The 27,352-nt window shown below is 37.6% G+C and overlaps 1 protein-coding gene across 2 annotated transcripts in view; it reads left to right on the plus strand.

The window, feature by feature from the left end:
* Positions 1-11,191: 11,191 nt before the first annotated feature.
* LOC131074692 (DEAD-box ATP-dependent RNA helicase 37) overlaps positions 11,192-27,352 on the plus strand; it is a 140,098-nt gene continuing 123,937 nt past the window's right edge. The window contains exons 1-2 of one of the 2 annotated variants that reach the window (XM_058011377.2): positions 11,192-12,238; positions 14,250-14,333. In XM_058011377.2, the coding sequence (XP_057867360.1) occupies positions 11,558-12,238; positions 14,250-14,333 (765 nt within the window). In that variant the 5' untranslated portion in view covers positions 11,192-11,557. The remainder of the gene's footprint in view (positions 12,239-14,249; positions 14,334-27,352) is intronic. The other variant, XM_058011376.2, reaches the window with a different exon arrangement.

Genomic DNA, 27,352 nt, shown 5'->3' on the forward strand with positions numbered 1-27,352 from the left:
ATAACAATGAAAAAGATCACTTTATTTCATACTTTGAACTGCATCTTTTTGAACTACATTTGTAACACCATATAATGCCTCTCCTTTTGGCACTACGTAGCTTACAGACTTGTGCCTTTTGATGCAACTCACTATTCCCGACTTTGATATATGTTATTGAAAGTATTCATTGTAAACTATCAAAGGCCTCTAATAAATGCATGTCCTGAGTGCTTTACCCTTCACTTATATCTACTCTATGGCTGGAACGTAGATTTTTCTTGTCAAAACTGTTAACCACTATAATGTTGATGCTCTTAGCACAACAATGATTGTCCTCCCTTTGATACCATGTGATGGTCATATGCAACAAGATTTGTATAAAATAATAACAACGGGAAAATCACAACGAACCTGTTATAAGTATCCCATGTTGCAATAACAGTTAAAGCGTAGAAGGCACATGGACACGAGCTGTCTCAAACCCTTGAAGTTTCTCTCTCAACATGCAACCTACCCCATTAGTGCTATTGTTATGCTACAAAGTGGCTCTGAAACAATCTTCCATTATGCTATCAATGCATCATGAAAGAAGCACTCTCAAAATAAAACACTCCCTCTCCTCTTTGTTGTGTGGATGATAGGGTTTGGTAAGGCAACTAATCCAAGTTAAGATTTTTCAAACAAAAGGCTAACTTCAATGGAAAGAGAAGCTAGTGCGTGCTCCTAGAACTTGAGATTGGGTTGGAACCGAGCTGCCTAGACCCGAAGTCCTACCCATACCTCTGGATCCAGAAGGATAAATACCTACCTTGACCTATCCTAACATGACACTAGCTAAGTAGCAATGTAAACCACACCTGCTTAGCCTATGCCCCTCTATGCCTTATTTTTATGCTCTGTATACGTTGTACGCTGTCAGCCCGTGCTTTGCGGCTTCTAACTGTTCCCGGGCGTGCAGATAAAAGTATGACAAGTCAAATAATTTTTTTTAAAGGGCCTTGTGCAGCGGGGGAAATATTTCCACCACGAGACTGCGGGGAGGGCCCCTTTAAATTTTTTACTTTTTAAATATATTTTATATTATTTTTAAAAAAATTTATTTAATAAGTTTCAATTATATTTTGAATAATTTTTAATATATTTTTTTTATAATTTTTTTTTTCAAATGAATATTAGTTTATTGGACATGTATTGATTTTTTATTTACTTATATACAATTAAAAAAATCAATATATTAAATTAAACCTTCATATTTTAATTCTAATCTTAAAGTTAAAATTTAATTTAATATTACAATTGAAATATGGGGATTTAATCATAGGTAATATATCATTTAAGATTAGGGTAGAGATATAATTAAGATTAGGGTTAAAATATAGGGGCTTAATTATGGTTAGAATATTATTTAAGATTCAGATTAAAATATAGTTTAAGATTAGGGTTAAATATCATTTATGATTAGGATTAAAATATAGTTTAAAATTATGGTTAAACCATAATTTTAAACTATATTTTAATCCTAATCATAACCATAATTTTAAACTATATTTTAATCCTAATCATAAATGATATTTAACCCTAATCTTAAACTATATTTTAATCCTAATCATAAATGATTTAACCCTAATCTTAAACCATAATTTTAAACTATATTTTAATCCTAATCATAAATGATATTTAACCCTAATCTTAAACTAGATTTTAATCCGAATCTTAAATAATATTCTAACCATAATTAAGCCCTTATATTTTAACCCTAATCTTAATTATATCTCTACCCTAATCTTAAATGATATTTTACCTATGATTAAATCCCCATATTTCAATTGTAATATTAAATTAAATTTTAACTTTAAGATTAGAATTAAAATATGAAGGTTTAATTTAATATATTGATTTTTTTAATTGTATATAATTAAATAAAAAATCAATACATGTCCAATAAACTAATATTCATTTGAAATATATATATATATATATAAAATTATTCAAAATATAATTGAAACTTATTAAATAAAATTAAAAAAAAATATATTAAAATATATTAAAAAAAGTAAAAAATTTAAAGGGGCCCTCCCCACAGTCCCGTGGTGGAAATATTTCCCCCGCTGCACAAGGCCCTGTAAAAAATTTATTTGACTTGTCATACTTTTATCTGGACGCTCGAGAACAGTTAGAAGCCATAGAGCACGGGCTGACAGCGTACAGTGTATACTGAACATAAAAATAAGGCATAGAGGGGCATAGGCTAAGCAAGTGCGGTTTACATTGTTGCTTAGCTAGTGCCTCCTAACACACCCCATTCTTTGTTCTCCTCACCCCATGTGAGGGCGAGTTTGCCTTAATACAACAATATTCCCTCCAAAAACCATTCAGTTGTACAAACATGAATATCTTGACCCCTTTGACTCAAGACCTTCACTTAAATATTACCTATGCAACATGGGCATAACAATATTTATGTTTTGACATTTAATGCTCTTGACAAAAACTATGCACCAATAGAAAGATTTCAATATGACAAAAAACATTTAATTGATCATGCAAAAATGACTAACAATAATATTCTAATTAAAAAACTACATATTTACATTTCAAAACATAAATATTTATTTAAGATTTTAAAATTATGACATTTACGGCTGGGTATTTAGAATAGTGGCTTATGCTTGCGGTACACAAATAATATACTAGCGCTTGCACCAAATAGAGGTGCAATGGTAAAGCCGATAGTAATATATACTAAAGTTTTGGAGTTATAAATATAATATAAGATATTTGTACAATGTACGACATAAATCATTATTTATCTAGAGGCTGAAATGTCTTTTTTCCATCTACATGTCATTTGAAGATATCGTTGCATGATATCTCCACTTATACATGAACCACTCTAAAATATTGTTGTATGACACTATAAGATATTGTTATATGACATAAGAAATTTTTTACAATGACATAAATCATTATTTGTCTAGAGGCTGAAATATATTTTTTCCATGTACATGTCATTTGAAGATATCATTGCATGATATCATTATTTGGTCTTGCAAGAAATTTCCTTGGGGATCTGCTCACACACATTGCACATTGAAACCCTCTTGTGCTTTGGACTTTTAAATAATAATCCATACACAAATAAGTGGAGTCTGCCTTAAAGGATAGCAAACAATTCTTAATTCTACAGTCGTTACAGGGCCTAGACATGCTTCACATTTGAAACAAATATTTTGTAATGTAATTGTCCCTATTTCATTTTTTTCTTTTTGGTTTGAAGTCATTGCAGAGGGCTGAAAGTCTTATGTCTTGTTTTGAATCTCGAACTCTTTGTTATAAGGCTGAAAACTTACTGTGTTTTGCTCTATATTTTATTTGGCACTATATGCTACTTAAGTCATAAACAATAATATAAAGCAAAATCCTTAAAATAAATCATATATATCAATTTTATTCTTTCATAAAAGAAAGTGAAACTCTTTGGGAATTTTAACTCGTAACATAATTTGGATCTATGATGGGTGGATTTGATTTTTTAGTAAGCTTTTATAAAGAATACTAACTTCATCAATAAATAAAAGGACACTTGATGTAACACCCAATGCTCACATGTTTTTAATGGAAATTGTCATTATGATTGAAGTCACGATTATAATAAAAAAATTGAAACACCCGAGCAAGAAATATGAATATGAGTATTTCATTTTTTTTCATGTTACATCTTTCTTACTAAGACATGAATCATAATTCAAACTTTTAAATTATAATTAAATTCTTGGTCTGGTACTATTGGCAAGCACAATTAAACTCAATCTCAATATATTGAAATTGTGATTATATTGAGTTCTTCATTAAATCAAGCCATGATTTGTTAACACGTAGTAGAATCATATTATATAGAAATTATTAGCATGTTGTTGAAACATATTAGTCTATAAAATTACTTAGTAATAAGTGTAAACTTTATCTTCTATCTTTAATAATTAATGCATACAATGTAATTTTAGATCATATGATAGTTTAGAACAAGTTATCTTTAAGGGGACGAGAGGAATGTAGTTAGCTTTAATGGTAAAAGTACCTAATAGTTTTCAAACTTTTGTTACATATACATCTACATAAGCCCTTTTTATTACTTAATGTTCCATTGATATATTTGAATCTATATTTAAATTGTATTTGTTTTTATATTTTTTTACTATTTTTAAAATTATTCTAAATTTTATGTTTTTTAGTTAAACATCTACTTTATATTTTTTAGTTAAGTATCTACTTTATGTTTTTATATCTATGTCTACATAAGCCTTTTTTATCACCTACTCTTTCTATCACCTACAATTGCATTGATCTATATTAATTTATCCCATGAAACTTCACAACAAAAGAAAAAAGCAAAAATTGAGAGTTCTCAAGTAACTAATGCTTACGCTCTAAGCTATCTAACATTTGGACAATATGGCTGGCACAATCCACCCAACTCTTTTCTCTTCCATGACTTTTCCAATAAGTAAATATAATAAGAAGCAATGGATGCCATTAGTAAAGAGTTTATATTTTCTTTTATAAAATCCAAAACTAATGTTGGTTCCCACTCTGCTTTTTATTTACTACTCATGCATAATTCTATTAAGTAATTTCATTAAGATAGTCCCAAACTACACAATTTGATTTTTTTGGTCTTTCTCAAATAGATTTTTTAAATAAATTTTTACATGAGTAATATATAGAATATAAAAAATATATTCTTTCATATACTATAAATTTTGATGGTATTTTTACAATGTAACTCCTTAAATATTTTTGTTATTTGTACAATATCATATCTTAAACTAAATTCATTTTTCTCATTAAATCCAAAAAAATATCAAATCTATCATTATGGGTGTAGAAAAAACTGTAGGACTTTAATTAGCTAGTTTTCGACTAGAGTTGCTCCTGTTTTCCTTATGTGTGATCTGCAACTGTCAGTCGATGGTATATTATATTCTAACATTTTCTAGAAGGTAAGGGCCAATACGAACTCAGAGTCCATTGGATCCCAAACAAAGAATGAAGAAGAGGCATAGGATGGAACCAAAGGCCTCATTGAATGCATCATCATAACTCTCCATCTCAATATGGCATTGCCAGTTGGATGCTAAGTTGGAAAGATGTAGTACTAAATCCTTTTCACAATCGATCTTAATGCCTATTTTTCTTTGATTAAAACCAAAGCCTTATACTCTTTGATCTTTTTTTGTTAATAAAAAATGAGAATTTTTTTTAGTGCTTTTATTCCAGAAAGATCAACTACTTCTGGATCTAGAAAACATGTGAGTGGAAATAAGGTTTTGTTTTTTTAGTAGCTCGTGTCGAGGCCAAAGCATGAATAGATTGGTTGCTCGATCTGAACCGACTCCCAAACTATCTATATGTACTAAACCTCTGTCTAACAAAGAGATAGATTTCCAGTGCCTTACTATACCGGCTAAAACAAGATAGAGAGGTTGATTCGTAAGGAGCAGGTCATTACTTTGCCTTTGCCCAGGCAGATTCGTTTGATCCAGCTGGCCCAGATATAGATATGGTTGAGCCAACACTCATAACAATGAGGAGTGTGGTCATTTTATTTCCACCCCGCTTTCCTTGATTCACTGAGAAGCGAAAGTCATCGTAACAAGGTTGTAGGGGAACCCGTGAGCTATCTGGTCATCAATTCTTTCAAATGGTATCCATCGTAAACACACATCTCATTTTCTAGCCTGTCGAAAGTTTAAGGAAACCGATCGGGCGTGGCTGCTGAAAGTTTAAGGAAACCGACCGAGCGTGGAACTTTTCTGATGTGCGTGAGACAATGCCGATGGGGTATGCCTGTTAGGATGAAGAACCAGATTTAAACAACAGAGAAAACATAATTATAAACACACAACACAAACAAATGAGACACACAGATTTATCGTGGTTTGACAATTACCTACGTCCACATTGAAGCAGGGGAATCAATAGATTAATAACCAATCCAGTTTACACACATACACAGCTACAAGCAGTTCCAGAAAAATTCACTCTACAAATGAAATACAATCAACTCTTAAAGAGCTTGCAAGGAGAAGTTGAAGAGCCAAGAGTTTTGGCAGCAAGATGAAGGAGTCCGTTGGACTTCACTCCAACAATCTCCCACTGAAGGCCAACAAACTACTGTAACAAGTAGATTCCCCCACTCAGTCCTGCAATCAGTTATTGGAAAGGCCGAGAGAAGCTCGACATAAATCATTAGTGAGCACATCAGTCGGATTCTTGTCAGTATGAATTTTATCTACATGAAACTTGCCTTCTTCGACCATATGGCGAACATAATGTCTGTGAACATCAACATGTTTTGACCGAGGTTGAGATGTTTGATGTTTAGTCATAAAGATGGCACTGCTATTATCACAAAACAAAGCAAAATCTGATTGTTAGAAACCCAACTCGCTGAACAAGAGTTGCAACCATACCATCTCTTTTGCTCCCTCAGAAAGAGCTATGTATTTAGCCTCCGCAGTCGATTGAGCAACTGTATGTTGCAATTTTGAAGCTCAACTAATCGCTGCCCCGACAAATGTGAAAGCATAACCTGAAGTAGACTTTCTTTTGTCTAAATCTCCGACAAAATTAGAATCAGTAAACCCTTGCAAAACTGCCTTGTCCTTTCCAAACCATAAACAAAAATCAGAAGTACCCTTGAGATACCGCAAAATATACTTGACCGCCTCCCAATGTGATTTGCTCAAATTAGCCATAAATCTGCTCACCACTCCCACGACACGAGCAATGTCCGAACGAGTAGACACCATAGTGTACATAAGGCTGCCAACTGCAGATTTGTATGAAATTTTGTCCATAAACTCCTTATCTTCTTGTGTTTTTGGACACAATTGAGAAGACAACTGAAAATGAGAGGCTAAGGGTACGCAAACAGACTTAGCATCTGCCATACCAAATCTGTCGAATACTCTTTTAATGTAATCTTGCTGAGATAGTTTGAGTTCTCTCTTTTTCCCATCCCGAAAAATAGTCATTCATAGAATCTTCTTTGCTGCCCCTAAATCTTTCATGGCAAATTCCTTTGCTAAGTGAGTTTCAAGTTTACTCACAATCTTCATGCTCGTGTCGGCCACTAGCATATCATCCACATAAAGGAGAAGTATGACAAATTTGCCATTAGGAAGCTTTTTAAAGTAGATACAAGGATCAGACTCGCTGCGAGTAAACTTGTGATTAATCATGAATTTGTCAAATTTAAGATACCATTGCTGGGGGGATTGCTTAAGCCCATAAAAACTGTGTTTCAATTTGCAATAGAGGTGTTCCTACCCCTTTTTAATGAACCCTTCCGGTTGATGCATAAATAGTTGCTTATCAAGATCACCATGGAGAAATGTCGTCTTCACATCCAATTGTTCAAGTTCAAGATCCCAGGTTGCAACTAAGCCCAATACTGCTCGGATGGTAGTCATTTTGACTATTGGCGAGAAAATTTCTTTGAAGTCGAGGTCTTGCTGCTGAGCATATCCCTTTACAACTAGTCTTGCTCGAAATCTTTTGCAACCACCAACTTCATCTTTGAGTTTATACACCCATTTATTTCTTAATGTCTTTCTGTCATGCGGAAGTGGCACCAAATCCCATGTCTGATTTTGCAATAGTGCGTTCATTTCTTCGCACATTGCAGCGTGCCAGTTATCACAATCTGCAATTTTACAAGCTTCTTTGTATGTTGCAGGCTCTGTTTGATCAGAGATTAGCAAAGTAGGTTCAACTTCTTCACAAAACAATAAATCATTGTTGTAGAAATTTGCAAGAGGTCGCCTCTGTCTGGTTGATTTCCTCAATCGATTCTCTGTTTGAGTAGTAGAATCATTCAATTTATGTGATCCCCGTTTATGCGAGTAGATATCATGCCCACTGTTAATTTCCCTGTCTGCAGGGCAATCAACAACCTATGGATTTTTCTCGACATTGGGTTCAGGCAAGTCGTGGGAGAATGGGCTCATAGAGATGTCTAGCTTTGCCTGCATTGGACGAGTGAGCAGGGAGAGAGGCCTATGAGAGAAGCAGGGTCCAACGGAGGAGGCTGCCACATCACCGTTGGCAGGGAAGCCATGCGGTGGTGGCATGAGCCCCGTGGATGCTTGTGAATGCGAGGCAGAATGTAGGGAGATCCCGTGGGGTGGAGGGCTCGTGGAGAGAGGGCCTGCGGGGAGCTCATGGGAAAAAATGTAGGGAGCTCACTGTGGCAAGTCACGTGAGGGATGTGGCAAGGAGGGCTGTCGTGAGGAATGTGGGGAGTATGTAGCATAACATGTAGGATGTGATGGAGTTGCAGACCACCGTGGAGAATGCCCAACCAATTGGGAATAATGTTAGACAAAATGCTCACCGTAAGGGTGATCTTCCATGTTTTCTGCGACATGAGTGCTATTTTGGGGAGGATGTGCTTTGTTCTGCAGACCCCCGATTTCAGAATTAAATGGAGAGCAGCCATTGTCAACACTCACTTCTTCATTCTTAGTCTGAGAATTGTATTCAATTGAGGTAGATCTCATAGGGGCTCCCACTGAATGAGAGACCAGAGGCAGAGTGTTGGTAGTCGAATTTTAAAACAAAGACATAGGGACATATTCTTTCTCTAATTTATTTGAATCTTGTAGCACGGGGAAGGAGGTCTCATGGAAAATTACATCCCTGTTACGAACAATCTTTTTATGAACTGGATCCCACAATCTAAACCCAAATTGCTCTTCGCCATACCCCACAAAAATACATTTCAGCGACTTTGGATTCAATTTGGTTCGCTTCTCCTTGGGTATATGCGAGAAGGCTTCACATCCAAACACATGAAGATGTGAGTATGAAATCCTGTTCCCTTGCCATTCCTCTTCCGGAATACCAAAATCCAATTTAGATGAGGGACTTCGGTTGATTAAATACACTATTGTGTTACACGGTTTTGCCCAAAATTCCTTGCCTAAACCTGCATTAGACAACATACATCGTGCCTTTTTAAGAATTGTTCTATTCATCCTCTCAGCTGCACCGTTTTTTTGAGGAGTGAAAGGAACAACCTTGATTCTTCTAATCCCATTATCAACACAAAAATCATCAAATTCATGTGAACAAAATTCTCCACCATTATCGGTTTGTAAACATTTAATCTTATGCCCAATCTGATTTTCAATTAAAGCTTTGAAAATTTTAAATTTTGAAAAGACTTTAGATTTCCTAGAAAGCATATAAATCCATACTTTTCTTGTACAATCATCAAGAAAGGTGACAAAACAGTTAGCTCCTCCAATGGAGGTTACCTCGGTAGGCCCAAAAACATCCGAGTATACAAGCTCTAGCGGTGTTGTCTTTGTATCGCACCCACCTTTCAAAAAACTGATTCTCTTTTGTTTGCCATAAAGACAATGTTCACAAAAGGCTAAGTCAACAAGTTTGAGGCCCGGAAGCCGATTTCTTATATGCATAACATGGAGTCCTTTCTTGCTAATGTGCCCAAGTCTTTGATGCCAAAGATCCGCTTTGCTGTCCTCAATCACCATTGCAACTCCCACTTCACCATGAGTCTTAAATATGTATAAACTACCCACTTTATTACCATTTGCAATCAACATGGTACCATGAGTTACCTTCCATGTATCCGAGAGAAAATTTACATTAAGACCTTGATCAAAGAGCTGTCCAACGGATATCAAATTCCGCTTCAATTTTGGGACATGACGAACATCTTTGAGCAACCATGTTTTACCACCTTCTAATGGCAGCAATACATCCCCCTTGCCTGTAATTTCACAAGCTTTGTTATCTCCTAAGAAAACATTTCCAAAATGACCTTCATGGTAGTTAATGAACGCTTCAAGACATGAGGTAGCATGATGGGAGGCACCAGAATCAAGCACCCATGAATCCGGAGTAGTGTCGATTATTGAAAGGAATAGAACACTATCATCTTTATTGTAGACTGTATTTGCTTCATTGTCGCGCACCCTCTCTCGTGCCCTTTTGAAGTTTCTACAGTCCTTCTTCACATGACCAACTTTGCCACAAAACCAACATTCACGATTTCTATTTCTAGACTTTGATCTCCTTGTTGATTTCGAATGTCTATGGTAATTATTTCTGCCTCTATCATGACTTCTACCTCTATTTTTGGTGCTGACCACCGTTAAGGCTTCACTGGATGAAGGTTCATCATTCTTTCTTCTCAAATCCTTGCTAAGAAGAGTAGCTGCTACATCATTAAAAACCAACTTATTTTCACTAGATATAGATGTGCTAACAGTTGTTACAACGCCATCCCAGCTGCTTAGCAAAGAACATAATAAAAGAGCAACTTTGCTCTCATCATCTTGTGTCATCTCCACCGAAGTCGCTTGACTAATCAATGTATTAAATTCATTGATGTGGTTTGCCACAGCACAACCTTCCTTCATTTTCAGTTTGTATAAGCGCTTCATGATAAACACTTTATTTGCAGTCGATGCCATTTCATACATGACTGTGAGTCTATCCCATACATCTTTTGTTGTTGCATCACCCGTGACATTGAAGAGGACATTGTTGGGCAACGAGAGAAATTTTTTTGCTCTTGCCTTCTTGTTTAATTTTTCCCATTCTTCATCAGCCATCGTAGTTGGCTTCTTCGATTTCCCTTTGAGTGAAAGGTCTTGCTTTATCAGCAAAGACTCCATCTGCACCTTCCATAACCCGAAGCTCTGACCAGAGAACTTCTCTATCTTCGCTTCTTCCATGATTATGGAATTTCAAACACCAAAATCTTAACAACGATCTAACCTCACTCTGATACCAATTGTTAGGATGAAGAAACAAATTTAAACAACAGAGAAAACAAAATTATAAACACACAACACAGACAAATGAGACACACAGATTTATCGTGGTTCGGCAATTGCCTACGCCCACATTAAAGCAGGGGAATCAATAGATTAATAACCAATATGATTTATACATATACACAACTGCAAACAGCTCTAGAAAATTTCACTCTACAAATGAAATACAATCAACTCTTAAAGAACTTGCAAGGAGAAGTTGAAGAGCCAAAAGTTTTAGCGGCAAGATGAAGCACGTTAGACTTCACTTCCAACAATACCTATCAACTAAATATTTGACGTGCAAGCGGGTACAATGGCATTGCTCACATCAGCATGTTAAATTCGAGAGCCGCTCATAAGGGTCCACCACAACTCCAGAAAAGCGCTCATTTGTAAAAATATCCTCGTCGAAGTTACATATCCATCACATTCTGCATTCAGTTGCGTGATGTTCTGAAAATCATCCCTCCAGCATATAGCAACTTTAGATTTATAAGCATGTCAGTCTGAAACCTGGAATATTACCGTGTTTAAGAAATCGAATAGGTAGTATACCACGCGCACCTTGAATATATTCGCTCTGATGAAATTTATAGGTTTCAAGGACTTGTTTGTTCAAAGTAATATGAGTAGTAATTTTTCGGAAAAGTAAGAATTTCAGCATAATTTTGATAAGAAATCAAGATTCTCGAGGTTTAAAGGTTTCAAATCTTGGAAAAATGGCGTCTTGGGCGGATGAGCCAGTGGCAGAAGAGAATGTGAGCGCTGCCCCTGTTGTGCGCACCTCTCGCGGCACATACGTACCTCCCCATTTGAGAAACCGTGCGGCCGCTCCAGCTGTTCCTTCTTCTTCTAGTCCAAGACCTCCTCAGCAGAGCCAGACCTGGAATCGAACGCGTAACGCTCCAGAGGCCCGGTCCCGCAGCGTTGGATGGGGAAACGATACATCTAGTAGCAGCGGATGGGGTCGCGGGGGCGAGCAAGAGCGCGAGGTCAATCCCTTTGGGGAGGAGGAACAGTTTGAGAATGACAGGAGTGAGAGTGGTACTGGAATTAACTTTGATGCCTACGAGGACATCCCCGTGGAGACGAGCGGAGACAACGTTCCGCCTCCTGTGAATACATTTGGAGAGATTGACTTGGGGGAGATTGTCAACGGCAATATTAACAAGTGTAATTATGTGAAGCCTACCCCCGTGCAGCGACATGCCATACCGATTGCTCTCGCTGGTAGGGATCTGATGGCCTGTGCTCAGACGGGATCCGGAAAGACAGCGGCCTTTTGTCTTCCCATAATTGCGGGCATTTTGAGAGGTCAACATCCGATTAAGCCCCGGAGCGTTCGCAACGCCTTTCCCCTCGCCCTTATTCTTTCTCCCACCAGAGAATTGGCTTCTCAAGTGAGTGCCCCTTTTCATTTATATTAACATGGTCCAATGCAGTTGTTTACTGAAAAAAATTCTAAGGTTCAGGTGGTGTCATATAGTTTTTGGTTAGCAGAGTACATGATTTAGAATTTTCTTTTACAACGGTCGAACAAATATAATATAGGATTTTTTTAGAAACTTCAGGTGTAGTTGGAGGGAGGGACTGAACCTATGCGGCTACTGCATAATCTCACATTTGACATATGGCTCCAAATTTTTTCTTCCTTTCTTTTAATATTTCCTTTCAGCCTTTACCACCAAAATCCAATGATAAAAAAAGTCACGGTTTGATAATTACTTTAAATAAGCAGGAAAATAAGAAATCATGGGACAACTGGGTTAAATAAAAACTCGTAAAATATTTGAACCGTGCTTGCCAAAAGAATTAACTAAGCCACTGCACGGGACCATGCCGTCACTTCTTGCATCTTATTTATGATGGGCCTATCTTGTTAGTAAATTGTTTTCTCTACTGTTCCTCTATTTTCTTCAAGCGATTACCCCGTTGTTAGCACAAATTCTTTTGCTGTTCAGCAGGGTCAGGGAGATTGTGATAAGGTGTAATTTCTAGGTCACACGGGTTGTTTTACGCTGCCAAATTGTGTATATCTGCTCTCTACAAGTTTTTCCAAAGTTGAGCTTTCAACCTGGAATTCCTAGTCAAATGATTGTATCCTCAGCTTCACTAGCACACAATCAAAATCAATCTGAGTTTTCAATTGAATTTTGCTTCGTGTTTTAGACTGATTCTGAAGGAGTGAAGTTCTAGGACATTTTTTAATACCAAACATAAACTAGTTCTACCTTTCCGTTTCCAAACTAAAAAGCATGCGTTTCAAATAAAATTCGTTCTATATTAAGACATGTCCTTTTGCTTATGGGCAGATTTTTTCCTTTTCTTTTTTGTGAAAAAGTAGTAAATTCACAAAAAACACTTTTAAAAGTTACTCTACTTAATTGTTGGATGATATTGGAATTAGAAGTATAGTTATTGGGCTTCAGTTTTATAGGTGGAATCCTTTCAAATGGAGCAGATGACGATATGATGTCTGTTTAGGCAGAAAACCATCTTGTATGATTCAGAAGTTGAGGCTAATTCTATGAGACTTCCATTAATCTTTGTGATATGGACCTTCTCATCTACAAATCTGTTTCAGTACAGTGAATGCATTTCGTGTGCTCTTTATTTCGAATGCCAAGCAATGTCAAAATGAAGTGTGTAAATATGGAAAATGTATTCTTTTCATCAGGGTTTATTTAATCCTGTTCATGACTTTATTCGTTAGATGGTTATTGTCTATCTATGGTCTCAGTGCGCTGCATCCATATCTGGAGAGGATAGGCCAAGAAATAGGTTTAAGTGAAATGTAGTTTTGCAACTGATCATGATCTGAAAGATGTTTCAGCATTGGCTATGGTTGCGAGATCTGTGGCAAATTATTATATTAATGACAAACTTGACAAATTGGACTGACAAATGGTTCACTTCATATCTTTAAAAGGAATTTATATTTGATATTTCTGAATTTTATGTATAACAACTCAGGGTGGTATGCTGCAGTGAAAAAGGGGAGGAAATAAATCTTATTCTGCTAGATATTAAGAATCCTTTTCAATGTATGTTTGTTGCACTTGCAAACATTAGGTATTTGCTAAAGGACTGTTGACTTCCATGCGCTTCTTGTTCATGCTACTATTATTCACTCTGCTTTTTGTGCTTTGCAGTTTGTACTATGAACAAATATATGGACAAGGCATAGTAGAAATGTTATCTTGTTGATTCTTTCTACTTTGTTTTATAAACTTGTGTATATACAAATAAAGACACATGAACTGATATAGTTGTAACTCATGGGATGGTGACATTATTTTGAAATGGTATTTGCTTCCTTCATGATATACACCTGAAAGCTCAAGACTGTAAAATTGTTGAAGTTTCAAGATTTGTTTTGCTTATGGGTGAGATCTACTTGTTTGTTTCCAGATACATCAAGAAGTTCGAAAATTTTCTTATCAAACTGGTCTTAAAGTGGTGGTTGCATATGGAGGTACTCCCATATATCAACAGGTTTGCCGATTTATATGCTTTCAGTATTTCAATAGATACATGTACTGAATGCTAGATATATCTGTTTTGATTTTCCAAGGGAACATGAAAATAAGTCAAACATGCAATTTTATTAGGAGGCAAGAGTTTTACACTATAATAGCAAGGTGTGGTTATGTTGTGTGGGCGTGTTTATGGAATCTTTAACTTTTAGTTTTTGCAACCTCTATCTAAATGATCATGTTTGTTGCTTCTAAATTGAAATCATCTCTCTATTTTCTTGTCAGATGTGTCAACTGTTAAGTTTCTGTATTTTCCTTTCTCCACCTATACTGGGTTGCCTTCTTTCCAAGTGTGTTTCATCTTCTTACTAAACATGCTGTTTTTCTGTCCTGTGAAATGTTTTCTCATTTATGTATTCTGTTCTACATAAACAAAGTAGCTATCTTTTCACCAAAATATAAAATGTCTAGAATCTGAAACACAAAATCACTATAAGCACCATTCAAGACTGCACTGATTTATAATTACAAGCTTAGTATGATGCGTCAAGCGAAGAGACATAGTATATTATTACACAGGTAATTGGTAAATAATTGAATGAATTAAATGAATGATCGAAAGATCAGTTATAGAGTTACAAGATCGATGTTTCCATAATGAAACAATCGATAACAGAAGCAAAATCAGAAACTTCTAATATTTACAATATCATACAATATTGACCATTAAATAAATAACTAAAGATATTATTCTAATACCCCTTAATGGTCAATTTGTCTACTACACCAAGGAGCCCCTTGAACTTAACAAACTTATCTGGATGTAGGGACTTGGTGAGAATATCTGCAGTCTGGTCCTCAGTAGGAACATATTGCAAATCCATGGATCCATCTTCAACAAGCTTGCGGATGAAGTGACAATGAAGCTTAACATGTTTGGTGCGCTCATGGAAGACTGGATTTTTGGCGTGTTTGAGCACCCCTTGATTGTCACAGAAGAGGGGTTTAGGACCTATTTGAGACACTTGGATGTTTGAAAGCATCCTTTGAAGCCAAATTGCCTCACAAGCTGCCTTGACTGTTCCTCGATATTCAGCATCTGTCGAGGAAAGAGCTACGACCTGCTGCTTCTTATTGACTGGTCCAAGTGACGGCACCTATGCCCAAATTGAAGACATACTTGAATGTGGACTTTCTGTCATCAACAGAGCCTGCCCAATCTGAGTCTGTGAAATTGATGTGTTTGGGATTTTTGGTTCGTCCATAAAGGATACCAAAGTTTGAAGTGCCCTTGACTTAGCGCAAGATTCGCCTTGCAGCAGCCCAATGATCTAATGTAGGAGCTGTCATGAAGTGGGATATGTAACTCACTGCATAGCTCAGATCAGGTCGAGTGGCGGTGAGATATATTAAATTGCCCACTAGTTGCTTGAAATCGGATTCATTCTCAACTGGAGAGTTGGATTTGGCCGACAACTTCAGACTTTTCTCCATAGGTGTAGATGCAAGTTTGCAGTCTTGCATTTGGAACTTGTCTAGCAGAGCTCTGCCATATTTAGACTGAGAGATGAAGATGCCATGAGACTGCTGCCAAACCTCAACACCTAGGCAGTAGTGTAGAAGCCCAAGGTCGGTCATGTCAAAAGACTGACATAAATTTTGCTTGATTCCCTGAATCAAAGATGCCGAATTGGTAGTGATGATCATATCATCAACTAATTTAACCAGAAGGATGATATCACTGCTAGTAGTCTTGACATACATATTTGAGTCAAAAGGACTCCTCTAGAAACCCTGATCTGTGAGGTACTTATCAATTTTCATGTACCATGCCTGAGGAGCCTGTTTTAGGCCATAGAGTGCTTTCACTAATTTCAGCACCTAGTGTTCTTTTTCGGCAACCTTGAATCCAAGAGGTTGTGTCATGCAGACCTCTTCCTGTAACTCACCATTCAGGAAGGCACTCTTGACGTCCATTTGATAGACCTTCTAGCCACATTGAGCTGCCATGGCTAGGACTAATCTGATGGTGCTCATCTAAGCTGTCGAAGCAAAGGTCTCCTTGTAATCAATCCCTTTGCGTTGAGAGAAGCCCTTGGCAATGAGATGAGCCTTGTACTTATCCAAAGTACCATAAGCCTTGTATTTGACTTTATAGACCCATTTGCATCCAATGGGTTTTTTCCCTGGAGGAAGATCTGATAGAACCCAAGTATTATTTTTCAGCAAGTTGTGGTGCTCGGTAGCCATAGCTTGTTCCCACTTAGGTATCCCTTTCGCCTCTGTGTATGTTTGAGGTTCATACACACTATGAGTGTTGGCCATGAGAGCAAAATTGACATAATCAGGATTTTTACTCTTCTTCCGAGCAGTTCTACCCTCGATGAGCTCATCATCATGAAGATTAGCAATTGTCTTAACTCACCATTTAGGCCGGAGAGTAGAAGTGCCAACATTGGATGTAGGAGGTGCAGCAGGATTAGGGTCATCAAACAGAAGATCAGATGAATCCTAAGGAAAGTCAGGTGGTGCAGCTGCATGTCTAGGTGATCTTGTAGGAGAAGGAACCGGTGTAGGTGTAGGAATTGGAATAGTTGGAGACCTCCCATTAGGTGGACCTAATGGAAGATGAACACCCAAGTTTGAAGCCTTCAATGGCTGATCCTCTGTAGGTCGGAGAGTAGAAGTGCCAACATTGGATGTAGGATTTCTTCAACCGGCATACAAAAATCTCATCATCATGTAAAAGATAACCCTCCGGTTGTTCCATATACACCTCTTCTTCAAGGTTACCATTCAAAAATGCAGATTTGACGTCCATTTGGTAGACCTTGTAACCTTTATAGGCAGAGAAAGCTAAAAACATTCTTATTGCCTCTAACCTAGCAACCGGTGCAAAGGTTTCTTCGAAGTCAATACCTTCCACTTGAGCATACCCTTTGCAAACTAGTCTTGCTTTATGTTAGATTATTTTGCCTTCTTCATTCATTTTGTTCCGGTAGACCCACTTGGTACCTATGACATTCTTGTCTGCCGGTCTAGGAACAAGTTCCCAAGTTTGATTTTTTTCAATTTGTTTTAGCTCTTCATCCATGGCATCTATCCACTTTTCAGTTTTGCTAGCTTCATCAAAAGTTTTGGGCTCAAGTTCTGTCATGAGGCAGAAATTTACCTGCTCATCATTCCGGGCTAGTCTCCTTCTGGTCTGCACACCTTCATTTTTATCTCCTATGATTTGTTCTTCCGGATGGTTCTTCTGCACATACCGGTTGGAGTTCTTGTTTGGTGCTTCTTCCACTGGTCCATTGTCAGATTGATTTTCATGCTCATCATCTAAAACATCAATATAGGGTGCCGATGCAGATTCTTTCTTATGTAGGTCTTCATCTATTCTCACATTTATACTATCGACCATTTTTCTCAATTTCTTGTTGTAGCATTTGTAGGCTTTTCTATTGGTTGAGTAACCCAAGAAGATTCCTTCATCACTCTAGGAATCAAAACTTCCTAATCCATCAACATCTCTCTTGATGAAACACTTACTTCCAAACACTCTGAAATGCTTGAGTGATGGTTTCCGGTCATACCATAACTCATAAGGAGTCATTCTACTGTTCACTCTTAGCTGTACCCAGTTTAATGTATAGACAACAGTATGAACTACTTCCTTCCAGTATGTATCCGATATGCTGGCCTCATTCAACATCGTTCCAACCATTTCCTTCACCGTCCTATTCTTCCTTTCTGCCACACCATTTTGTTGTGGTGTTCTTGCTGCTGAATATTGTCTACGGATTCCATGTTTCTCACAGTAGTCAATAAACTCATCTGAAGAATATTCTGCACCCTAGTCTGATCTTAAACGCTTTAACCTGTGTCCACTATCATTTTCAAAATCTTGAATCTTTCAAATGCTTGTGATTTTTCATGCAAAATGTCACCCAAGTCATCCTTGAGTAGTCATCAATGAATAGCATGAAGTATCTCTCATCGGTCAGAGCCCTTGTCCTTGTTGGTCCACACAAATCTGTATGTACTAACTCCAGAGGTCTTGAGGTATTATACTCTTTTGTTTTGCAACTCACTTTGATTTGCTTGCCTCTGATGCATTCATCATAGAAAGTACTTGCTGGTTTAGTTATTTGTGGAATATTTCTCACATACTGGTTTTTACTTATCTTCACCAAATTATCAAAATTCACATGACCTAATCTCCGATGCCACAACCAGCTTTCATCAACCTGTCCCATCATGCATTGGGACTCATAGCATTCCTTTAGATTGTAGACATTACCATCTGTCCTCTTTGCCTCTGCTACAACCTGATCGGTATGCTGCTTGCTTATCTGACAACCGGTAGAGTCAAATGTGAACTTGCATCCTTTGTCACACATCTGACTTACACTTAGCAGATTATGCTTTAGTCCTTCCACGTAGTACACATCATGAGCCTTGAGCTTTCCATCAATATTCAATGTACCATGGCCCATAATCTTGATAGAGGAGTTGTCACCAAACCGGACAGAACCACCATTCCAATCATCAAGCTTGATAAACTTTTTCTTGTTTCCGGTCATGTGATTTGAGCAGCCACTATCAACTACCCATAAATTCTTCCTTTCAGCATGTAGAACAGTTTGCACAATCAAGCTTGACTCTGTCTTGTTCTTCTCCTTCTCTATCCAAACCTGTTTCTCTTCTTTCTTCTGCTCTTCTGTCATCTTGTGTTCTGGTTTAGTCTCTATCTTCTGATCCGGTACTGTTTTCGTTTGCTCGTCAGTTCTCAGCTTACAATGCCTTGCTATGTGACCAAAATTTTGACACTTGTAACATTTTACATTAGCATTGAAAGATGTATCCAAAGCATTCTTGTAGGACATCTGCACATTTCTCCTACACTCATAACTCTTATGACCAAACTCATTGCAATTATAACATGTGACATTTGTACTTTGTAATGCAGCAAATGAGTTTCTACTCTCAAAACTGGGGTTGACATTCATTTTCCTACAATCTACCATTCTATGACCGAACTTATTACACCGGTGACAATAACCATGAAAGTTTGGAACATACCGGTTAGATTGCCTTGGTCCTGCAAATGATTGCCTCATCGGGGGTCTTCCTTTCATGCTGCTAACCCTGGTGAATCCTTCATGATCAATTCTTGCATTTCTCCTTGGATCTGCATGTTGGTGCATTGAGTATGACCCCTGGTTCATTGATTGTGTATACCGGTTTGTGTGGCGGTTCTTAACAACATCCGCATATGTCTTCTTACCGGTATCCTTGCTTACAGTGAATGTCTTCTTCTCTTCACCTTCATTTGAAGAAGTAAACAGTATCTCCTTATCGGATGTGTCTTTGCTGTTTGAACTTTGACCCTCTTCAAATCCTAAGCCACCGACATCTTTAGATTGCTTTTGTTTGCTCAACATCTTGTCTAAAGCTTCGGTGTTGCCTTCATATTTGCTTCTCGCTTTCATCTCTTCCTTGCTTTTCTCTAATTCCTTCCGGAGCTTCACAATTTCTTCTTCTAGGTTCTGATGCTCCTTCTCCTTTTTACTCAAGTCGGTACTAGAAACTTCACAGACCCTCTTGGCTTCTTCCAATTGAAGTTTTAGATTTGCAATAGTTTTCTTGGATTCTTCAAGAGATTTCTTCAACATCTCTTGTTTTTCAGCTGCAACCTTTTTCACCCTCTTCAGATCTCTCCTTGTTTTCTTCAGTTCTTCCAAGGTGCCGATGAGCTTTGCTTCAAGGTCTACTTCTCCTTCTTGCTCTTCTTCTTCTCCTTCTTCATGTACCGGAACCTCTTGGGCCATAAAAATGTTTGCTCTGACTTCATCTTCACTGCAACAGTCATCTGAGACACTCTCCTCATCTGTGGTATCATTTTCATGTGTGTAAAGACTGCTCTGCTTCCAATTGCCTCTTCTACCATGCCAATAGACATTTTTCTTCCTGTCCTTACCATATGATCTGCTACCACTTGATTGATCATCTTCATTCTTGTCACCATAGGGACATTTTGCAACAAAATGTCCAATCTTTCCACAGTTGAAACATTTCAGGGGCAGCTTGCCTTTGTATTTGCTTGAACATGTCTTGAGTCTTCTGACAAAGTTTGCCATGATATCATCAGAGTCTTCACTGGTTCCATCTTGAGCAGACTCTTCTTTTCATCTCTCATATTCAAACCGTCAAGCTATGCTCTCAATGTCTGCAACTTGGCTTCCTTGACTTTAGCATCGCCTTCAAACATTTTCTGCAACTTATCCCAAGTTGCTTTGGCAGATGAGCAATGCATGACCTTAACAAACTCATTATCAGATAACCCACTAAGAATAGCATTTTTAGCTTTAGCATTGTTCTCATATTCCTTCTTAGCATCTGGATCAGTATGGGGATTATTAGGGACTGTATACTCATTCACAACCGAAATCCATACATCATAGCCTAGAGAGGACAAATAGGTTTCCATTCTTCTACTCCAAAAGATATAGTTGACACCATCAAACATAGGGGCTTTTGAGGAGGCTGATTCATTTCTTGCCATTGTGAACACTTGACAGGATCTACCCAAGCTAGAGAACGCTTTAACAAAACAAGGTACCTATGCTCTGATACCAATTGTTGGACACAATGGATCACTGAGAGGGGTGTGAATCAGTGATTTAACACTTTTCGTCTTGGCAAGGATATACAGGTACTTTATGAAACAAACAGAGTGCTGACCGGTAAGCCAAACTATGCAAACTAATGTGTGTGAAAGGATTTGCTATAACATCAAAACAATTCAAACACAATAATGCATCACATAACAATAGATATACGAGGACAACCCAATGTGGGAAAAACCTCGGTGAGAATAGCTGCTGGAGATCTTCTGCTCCAATCTAGCCTCACAATATAACTAATTTGATTACAATTTTAGGGCACCAACCCAAGGAGCACCAACCCCTGATTAATGAGCACCGACTCAAAGGAGCACCAACCCTTGAACAATTAATAGGCTACAACCTAAAGGAGTTACAACCCCTGCACTAAGCACCTACTTAGTGAAGACAATATGAAGATTCAAATACAAAAATAAATTCCTTGCTGCAAATGAAGTTTTGCAACCCTTCAAGATTCTGCTCTACCGGTTTCAATCTTACCGGTCTGTGTAACCTCCACACGCACTGCAACACTTCCTTTATGCTCGTCCTTATTCTGTTGAAACTTCTCTTCCTCTGTCTGCTGGATTCACTTCACACTTGCTCACACTTTGTTAGGTTCTGTCATTGCCGGTTTGTTCTCTGCCGGTTCACACACCTTACTGGTTTCTCCTTCTACACACAGTCACTTAAGATTTCTTGTTTTACACTTAAGCAATCTTTTCTATCTCTCTTTCATTCACAAGTATAATCACATGTCATTCCGCAGCAGCAGTCTCATCTATTTAGACTTGTATATTTAAAAATAAGTTTTCCCACCAAAACAACTTCAAACTTTAGGCAGTTAGGGTTTCTTTCCTTCGACCAAATTTACATCAAATCTTATATGATCACCTGCTATGGGGAGATGCATCTGTACACGTTTTCATTCATCTAATGCATGTTTTCTAAAAATAGCAAACTTTACCCTGCTTTATGGCCTTGATCTTGGTCGACCTCATTTCATCCAGTTGTTTCTAACTGAAGGTCAATCTGCAATCGGATTTCGTGCCTCGATCACCATGCCAACAACTACCTGATCATTCTTTGTCGTCCATTCTTCCTTGAGCCGCAACAGTCAGATAATATCCCATGATTTGTGGATTTATCATTTAATGACCACCAACTGCATGGACAGCCATGTCGATGAACATTTTATCAACCTTTGCATGTTTGCCACCTCAGTTCCCCATGGCACACATCGACATACATTCAACTCATCGACAAAGAGTCGGTTCAATCCTAAACATCCCTACCGGTACAAACCCTTGTATCGGTACAAACCTTTACCGGTATGCCTAATGCACAGGACAACTACTTTTCTAGGAATCACATCATACTTATAGTTCATCTTGCCTTTCGGTATGTCTTCATGCCATTCGTTCCGTTCAGCTCAATGGGTGTTGTTGTGATTCATCTAACATTCCGCCTCTTCATCACAAACAGCCAGCCATCATATCGGTTAATACTTAGGCATGCCAACTCATTCCTGCATCTCACCTCATACCGGTGCCTTACCGGTTAATTCTCAGGCATGCCAACTCACTCCTGCATCTCATCTCATACGGGTGATATCATCTGTCAACACATAATCATACTTCTCTTCTTTCTGCCGGTTCTATGTTCTTCATATCGGGTTGACACACACTACCGGTAGCCTGCAATACCGGTTGACATTAATGACAACTCAATGCCAACAGGTAAATCATGCATTTGGGCCTTTTCTTGCATGTCAGCTCTTTACAAATCTATATGATCAACATATGTGTCACAGATATTAATGAGGGCCTTTTGAACATGACAAAGAGGCAAGGGCTATGTTACAGGATTCGTGCGTTAGGGTCTGGGTTTGGGTTCAGGGTTGGCCTTGGGTTCGCCCTAGGTTCAAGCCTAGTACCCGAGCTAAACCCTAGGGGAACTCGGGTCAAGCCTAGAGGAACCTGGGCATTTCCGGCACCATGGGCCTCCAAAAAAGGGCTCCACAAGTAAAAAAGGCACATTTAAAAACAAAAAACGCCCCCCAGCCTAATTTTTCCCTACCTTTCCTTCTTTTTGTCATTTCACCTCATTTTTTCAACACAAAATTTGCATTCTCACCATTTTTTTTTCTCCTAGCTGGTTTTGAAGGTTGCTGATTTAGATGCTACAATTGCACAGTTTACCCAAGTCTCTATACATGAGGCAACTTTGGCACTTGACATAGATGTAGCTAGTGGGAGTGGCAATTTAATGGATTGTGGTTCAAATGAAATTGAACCAAATGTTGACCTTGATGCTTCTAATGAATATGGATATTAAATATGGATTGCAATTTGAATTTTTATTGTGTAATGACATTTGGAGGATTGAATATTATCATTTTTGAAAATTATGAATATGATATTACGAGACATTAAAAAATTATTTTTTGGCAATTATGGATTTATGAGTATCACTCTTCTTATTGTTATCCCCGGGGGTTTTAGTCCTTGGCTCCACTCCAAAGACGTCGTGGGGATGGGGGACACCTTGGGGATGTTTCCAAGGCGTCCCGCCCCAAAAAAATTGAAAGCAAAACGTCCCTGATCGGTGGGGATGTCCTGGAAACGCAGTGGGTCCCGGGGACAGCCGGCCGTCCCCTTTTTTCCAGTGTTCGAAAAACATAAAAAACACCCAGCTTTAAAATATTTCTAAATGATGTTTGTGTCCTGCACACCCCTCTAACCCTACCATGAATAAACATAACACTCCATGAGTAGCATTTGACTTCATTTTTACATACAAAGAATTTTGCAGCCAAGTTAGAAAGACAAAGCTGCAGGGTTTGAAGTTGCTGTTGGAAAAACCAGCATTGATCAGAGGCAACGATCATATTTTCCATCATAATTTTCTACAGTATTTGACTTTTTTGACTTTGTCATTTTGACATTTATAGTACAAACTTGTATTACTATTTTTCAATTTTATATCATATGCACATTGACATGAATTATGGAAGCAATTAAATGTTAATTTGTTCGACTCTCATGTAAACTCTATTGTTGTGTTTTAAGGATTCTATAATGTATATGTCAATATGATGAATGCTTAATCAATATCATCATACGACTGTCCCCTTTGCCGTTCCCTGCCATCCCCAAATATGGCCTCAAAAAATCCTGTCCCGGAAATTTGGTGGAACATAGCAAAGAGGCAGGGTGCTTTGATGTAGAAATTTTATGTCTGGTTTTAGGAGGCATTTACTTATTAGACATGAATTTGAACATCTATATCTACCCAAGAATAGTTTGGGAAAAATGACACAACAATCCCCTTTATGCCTTTCTTTAGGGTTTCCTGTTTTTATATATAAACAAAAAGAAGTCAAACTGAAAAAATATCTACATGGTGTACTGAGAGTGATAAAATGCATTATCTGAACCCATAAGTGTGTCTTTGCTAATGTATCTCAAATATTTTCTCCAATCATCCTCTAAAGGTCCACACACGCCTAAATTAATTGTTTTTAATTTGAAGTCAAATGGGCAAAAGCTCACCTAGTGTGTGCATTTACCACGTTAGGTGAGCATTTATCACTGTCTTAAGTGGTGAAAGTGACAGTTTGGCATGCTGGCACCTCTGGAACGCCTTTTGGCCAAAAACATGAGTTTTTATAAATTCTCCAATTTTGTCTTTTTGATGCTCAATATGACTAGTAACATTTGGCCCTCCTGAGATATTATCTGAAGTCTGAACATGTATTGAGGAGAAAGCCACACAAATTCACTGACATATGAATGACGATATAGAAATGACAAATGAGATGAATAGAAAATGACTATGTACATATAAAATGGTAAAGGGGAAAAATTTGGTAAGGGCATAACACTTGTTCAAACTACAACCTCCTTATGAACCACTTACAGTTTGGAATAGATTTTAATAAATTACCTATTCCCAATTTTACAGTTTTTTCATTAAATCTTATGTTGAAGACATTGTTGTTTTTTAAACACAACTTGTAATGTCCCCTTGTGTTATTCTTTATGAGATAGGGAACAATTAACTCTATCGATCAATTGCAAGAGACTTCTTTCCTTGCAAATTTCAAATAATGCTTAAGGTAATAATAATAGAGGCTACTTGATTGCAAAATAATAGTTTATGATATCAATTAATGAATGATTGTCCTTATAAAATATAATTGATACCACTTATATTCAGATATTATATGATATATGTAAACAAATATCACTGCTATATCCGATATGGTACTTGGATATATGCAAAATGATCTTGAAATCTATATATATATATATATATATATATATGATCTGCAACTATAATCGAATTAGATGCTGCTGCCCCTGCTATAGCTTGAAGAATATGCAAGTTTGTGATATCCAATCTGCAGAGATGAAGAGAGAGTGCTGCTCTTTCTGATGTGTCACGGTGTATTGTGTGCTTTGAGTCTCCTTCTGATGATTATAGCAATAATGCGATGGAGCTGTGTCTGATTTGGCAATGGAACTATGCTGATAATGATTTTCAATCACTAACAGTGATTAGAGATGATTGCTGTCTCTGATTGTTACTTGAAACTTGTGCAATAATGGTGCTGTTTCTGATATACACTTGGAAGTATGCAACTGTACTGCCAAAGGCCATGAATGCTCAAGAGAGCAAATCCGTTAGGATACAAATAAAAGACAAGATAAATTCCAATGATGTCTGATTGATTGCGTTTGAACTACCTTATGTATATTGCATTATGGGAATGGTTACATTCTAAGAGACATGTCTCATCTTAATTAGGTCTCTCTATAATTAGATCGCACCTCCTCATAACCTAAGCAGATCGATTTGATATGCAAATCGTAACTTGTCATGCTTAAGGACTATTTGTTAAGTCTTAACTAATTGCCGCCATTCATTACTCCAAACGCACATGTTATCTTTGTCTTAGTTGATATCCTTTGGTTGTTATTTCTTAATCTCTGCTACATTAATTCAGATGGGTTGTCATTACTCATAAACTATTGCTTGGTCTAATTGCTTGAACATGGTTCATGGGAATTGATATTCCTTCTGCCTTATTTCAGTGATGATAATGATGTAGATATACTTATCAGGCTTAATCTTCCTTCAATGGATATTGGATCGGTTTAGTTGATGCCGTAGTCTGATTATCTTCCGTTGACATGGATTATCAGATCCTCTTACGCAATGATATGCTTCTTGTTAATGATGATACCTTGTCAAATATCATATGACAGCAATAATAAAGAACAGATGTATATGGTCGATGAGGTATGGATATGTATTGTCTTCATGATGAAGAGGGATTGGCATAAAAGATCTCCATGACTACTTGCGTATCACCAGCATTATGGTCACTGCTTTAGTATGGATCTGTAAAGCGGAAAAATCGAACCCTAGTCGTTCTCCCCTCCCCAACTCCAAGGAGAGAGAAGGGAGAGTCACTAGGGTTGATGGTTTTCACTTAGGAGAGACTTTACATTCAAAAGAGGGGTTGAAACCCACAAGATCCAATCCCACGCAATGCAAGATTGGACTCTATATGAGTTTCAAGGGTTGTGATAGCAAGGATACCCTCTTTTGTAAAGAATGTAGATAGAAAGATTGAACTAGGAATGCATGTAGAAGCAAGAAAGATTCACTTATAAATAGAGATAGGGATATGATATGAAGCTGCAGACCTGGAATTAGCAGTAAAATGTCGAGACGGTGCTGTCCTGCAAATTTGAGCAAAAGTTGACGGGACGATGGCGCCCGGCGTGCACACGGTCCTCCGAAAAATCCGCGAAACGAAGGGGGATCTGTTCGTCTCTGCACAAGGATTCCAGATCTTCAATTTCAGCCGCGTACCTGCAACCTACACACAGAAAAGAGAGGACGATTGGGGGGTTAGGGATGAGGGGTTTGCCCTTAGGTCAAACCCCGGTTTTGGAATTAACCAAGAAATGAGAAATGCTGTAAATGTAATGTAAAACAAGTACTAATACCTTGTTGTAAGGATGTTTGTATCCTTATATGCGAAGGTATAGATGTTGTTGTATGTTGTATGTTGTATGTTGTAGTATGTGATCTCCTCTTCAATGGTTGAATCCTTGTCTTGAATGCAACACTTAGCCTTGAATGGAGACTTAGAATGATCAATTGCTTGAAGGAATGCTTGAATGCTTGAATGTCGTTTTCGCGTCTTGTACACATATGTCCTTCCTCCCCAAAATGGGAGAGGAAATGTAGTTTATATACTTGTCAATTAGGGCTGATCGACTGATTTTCCCGACCTTAGGCCGACCAGGAAATGTTATTTTCCAATTTGCAAACAAAAAGGCCCGAAGTCCCATAGGAGACC

This window comes from Cryptomeria japonica, chromosome 4 (genome assembly GCF_030272615.1).
Source record: "Cryptomeria japonica chromosome 4, Sugi_1.0, whole genome shotgun sequence".
Classification (NCBI taxonomy): domain Eukaryota; kingdom Viridiplantae; phylum Streptophyta; class Pinopsida; order Cupressales; family Cupressaceae; genus Cryptomeria; species Cryptomeria japonica.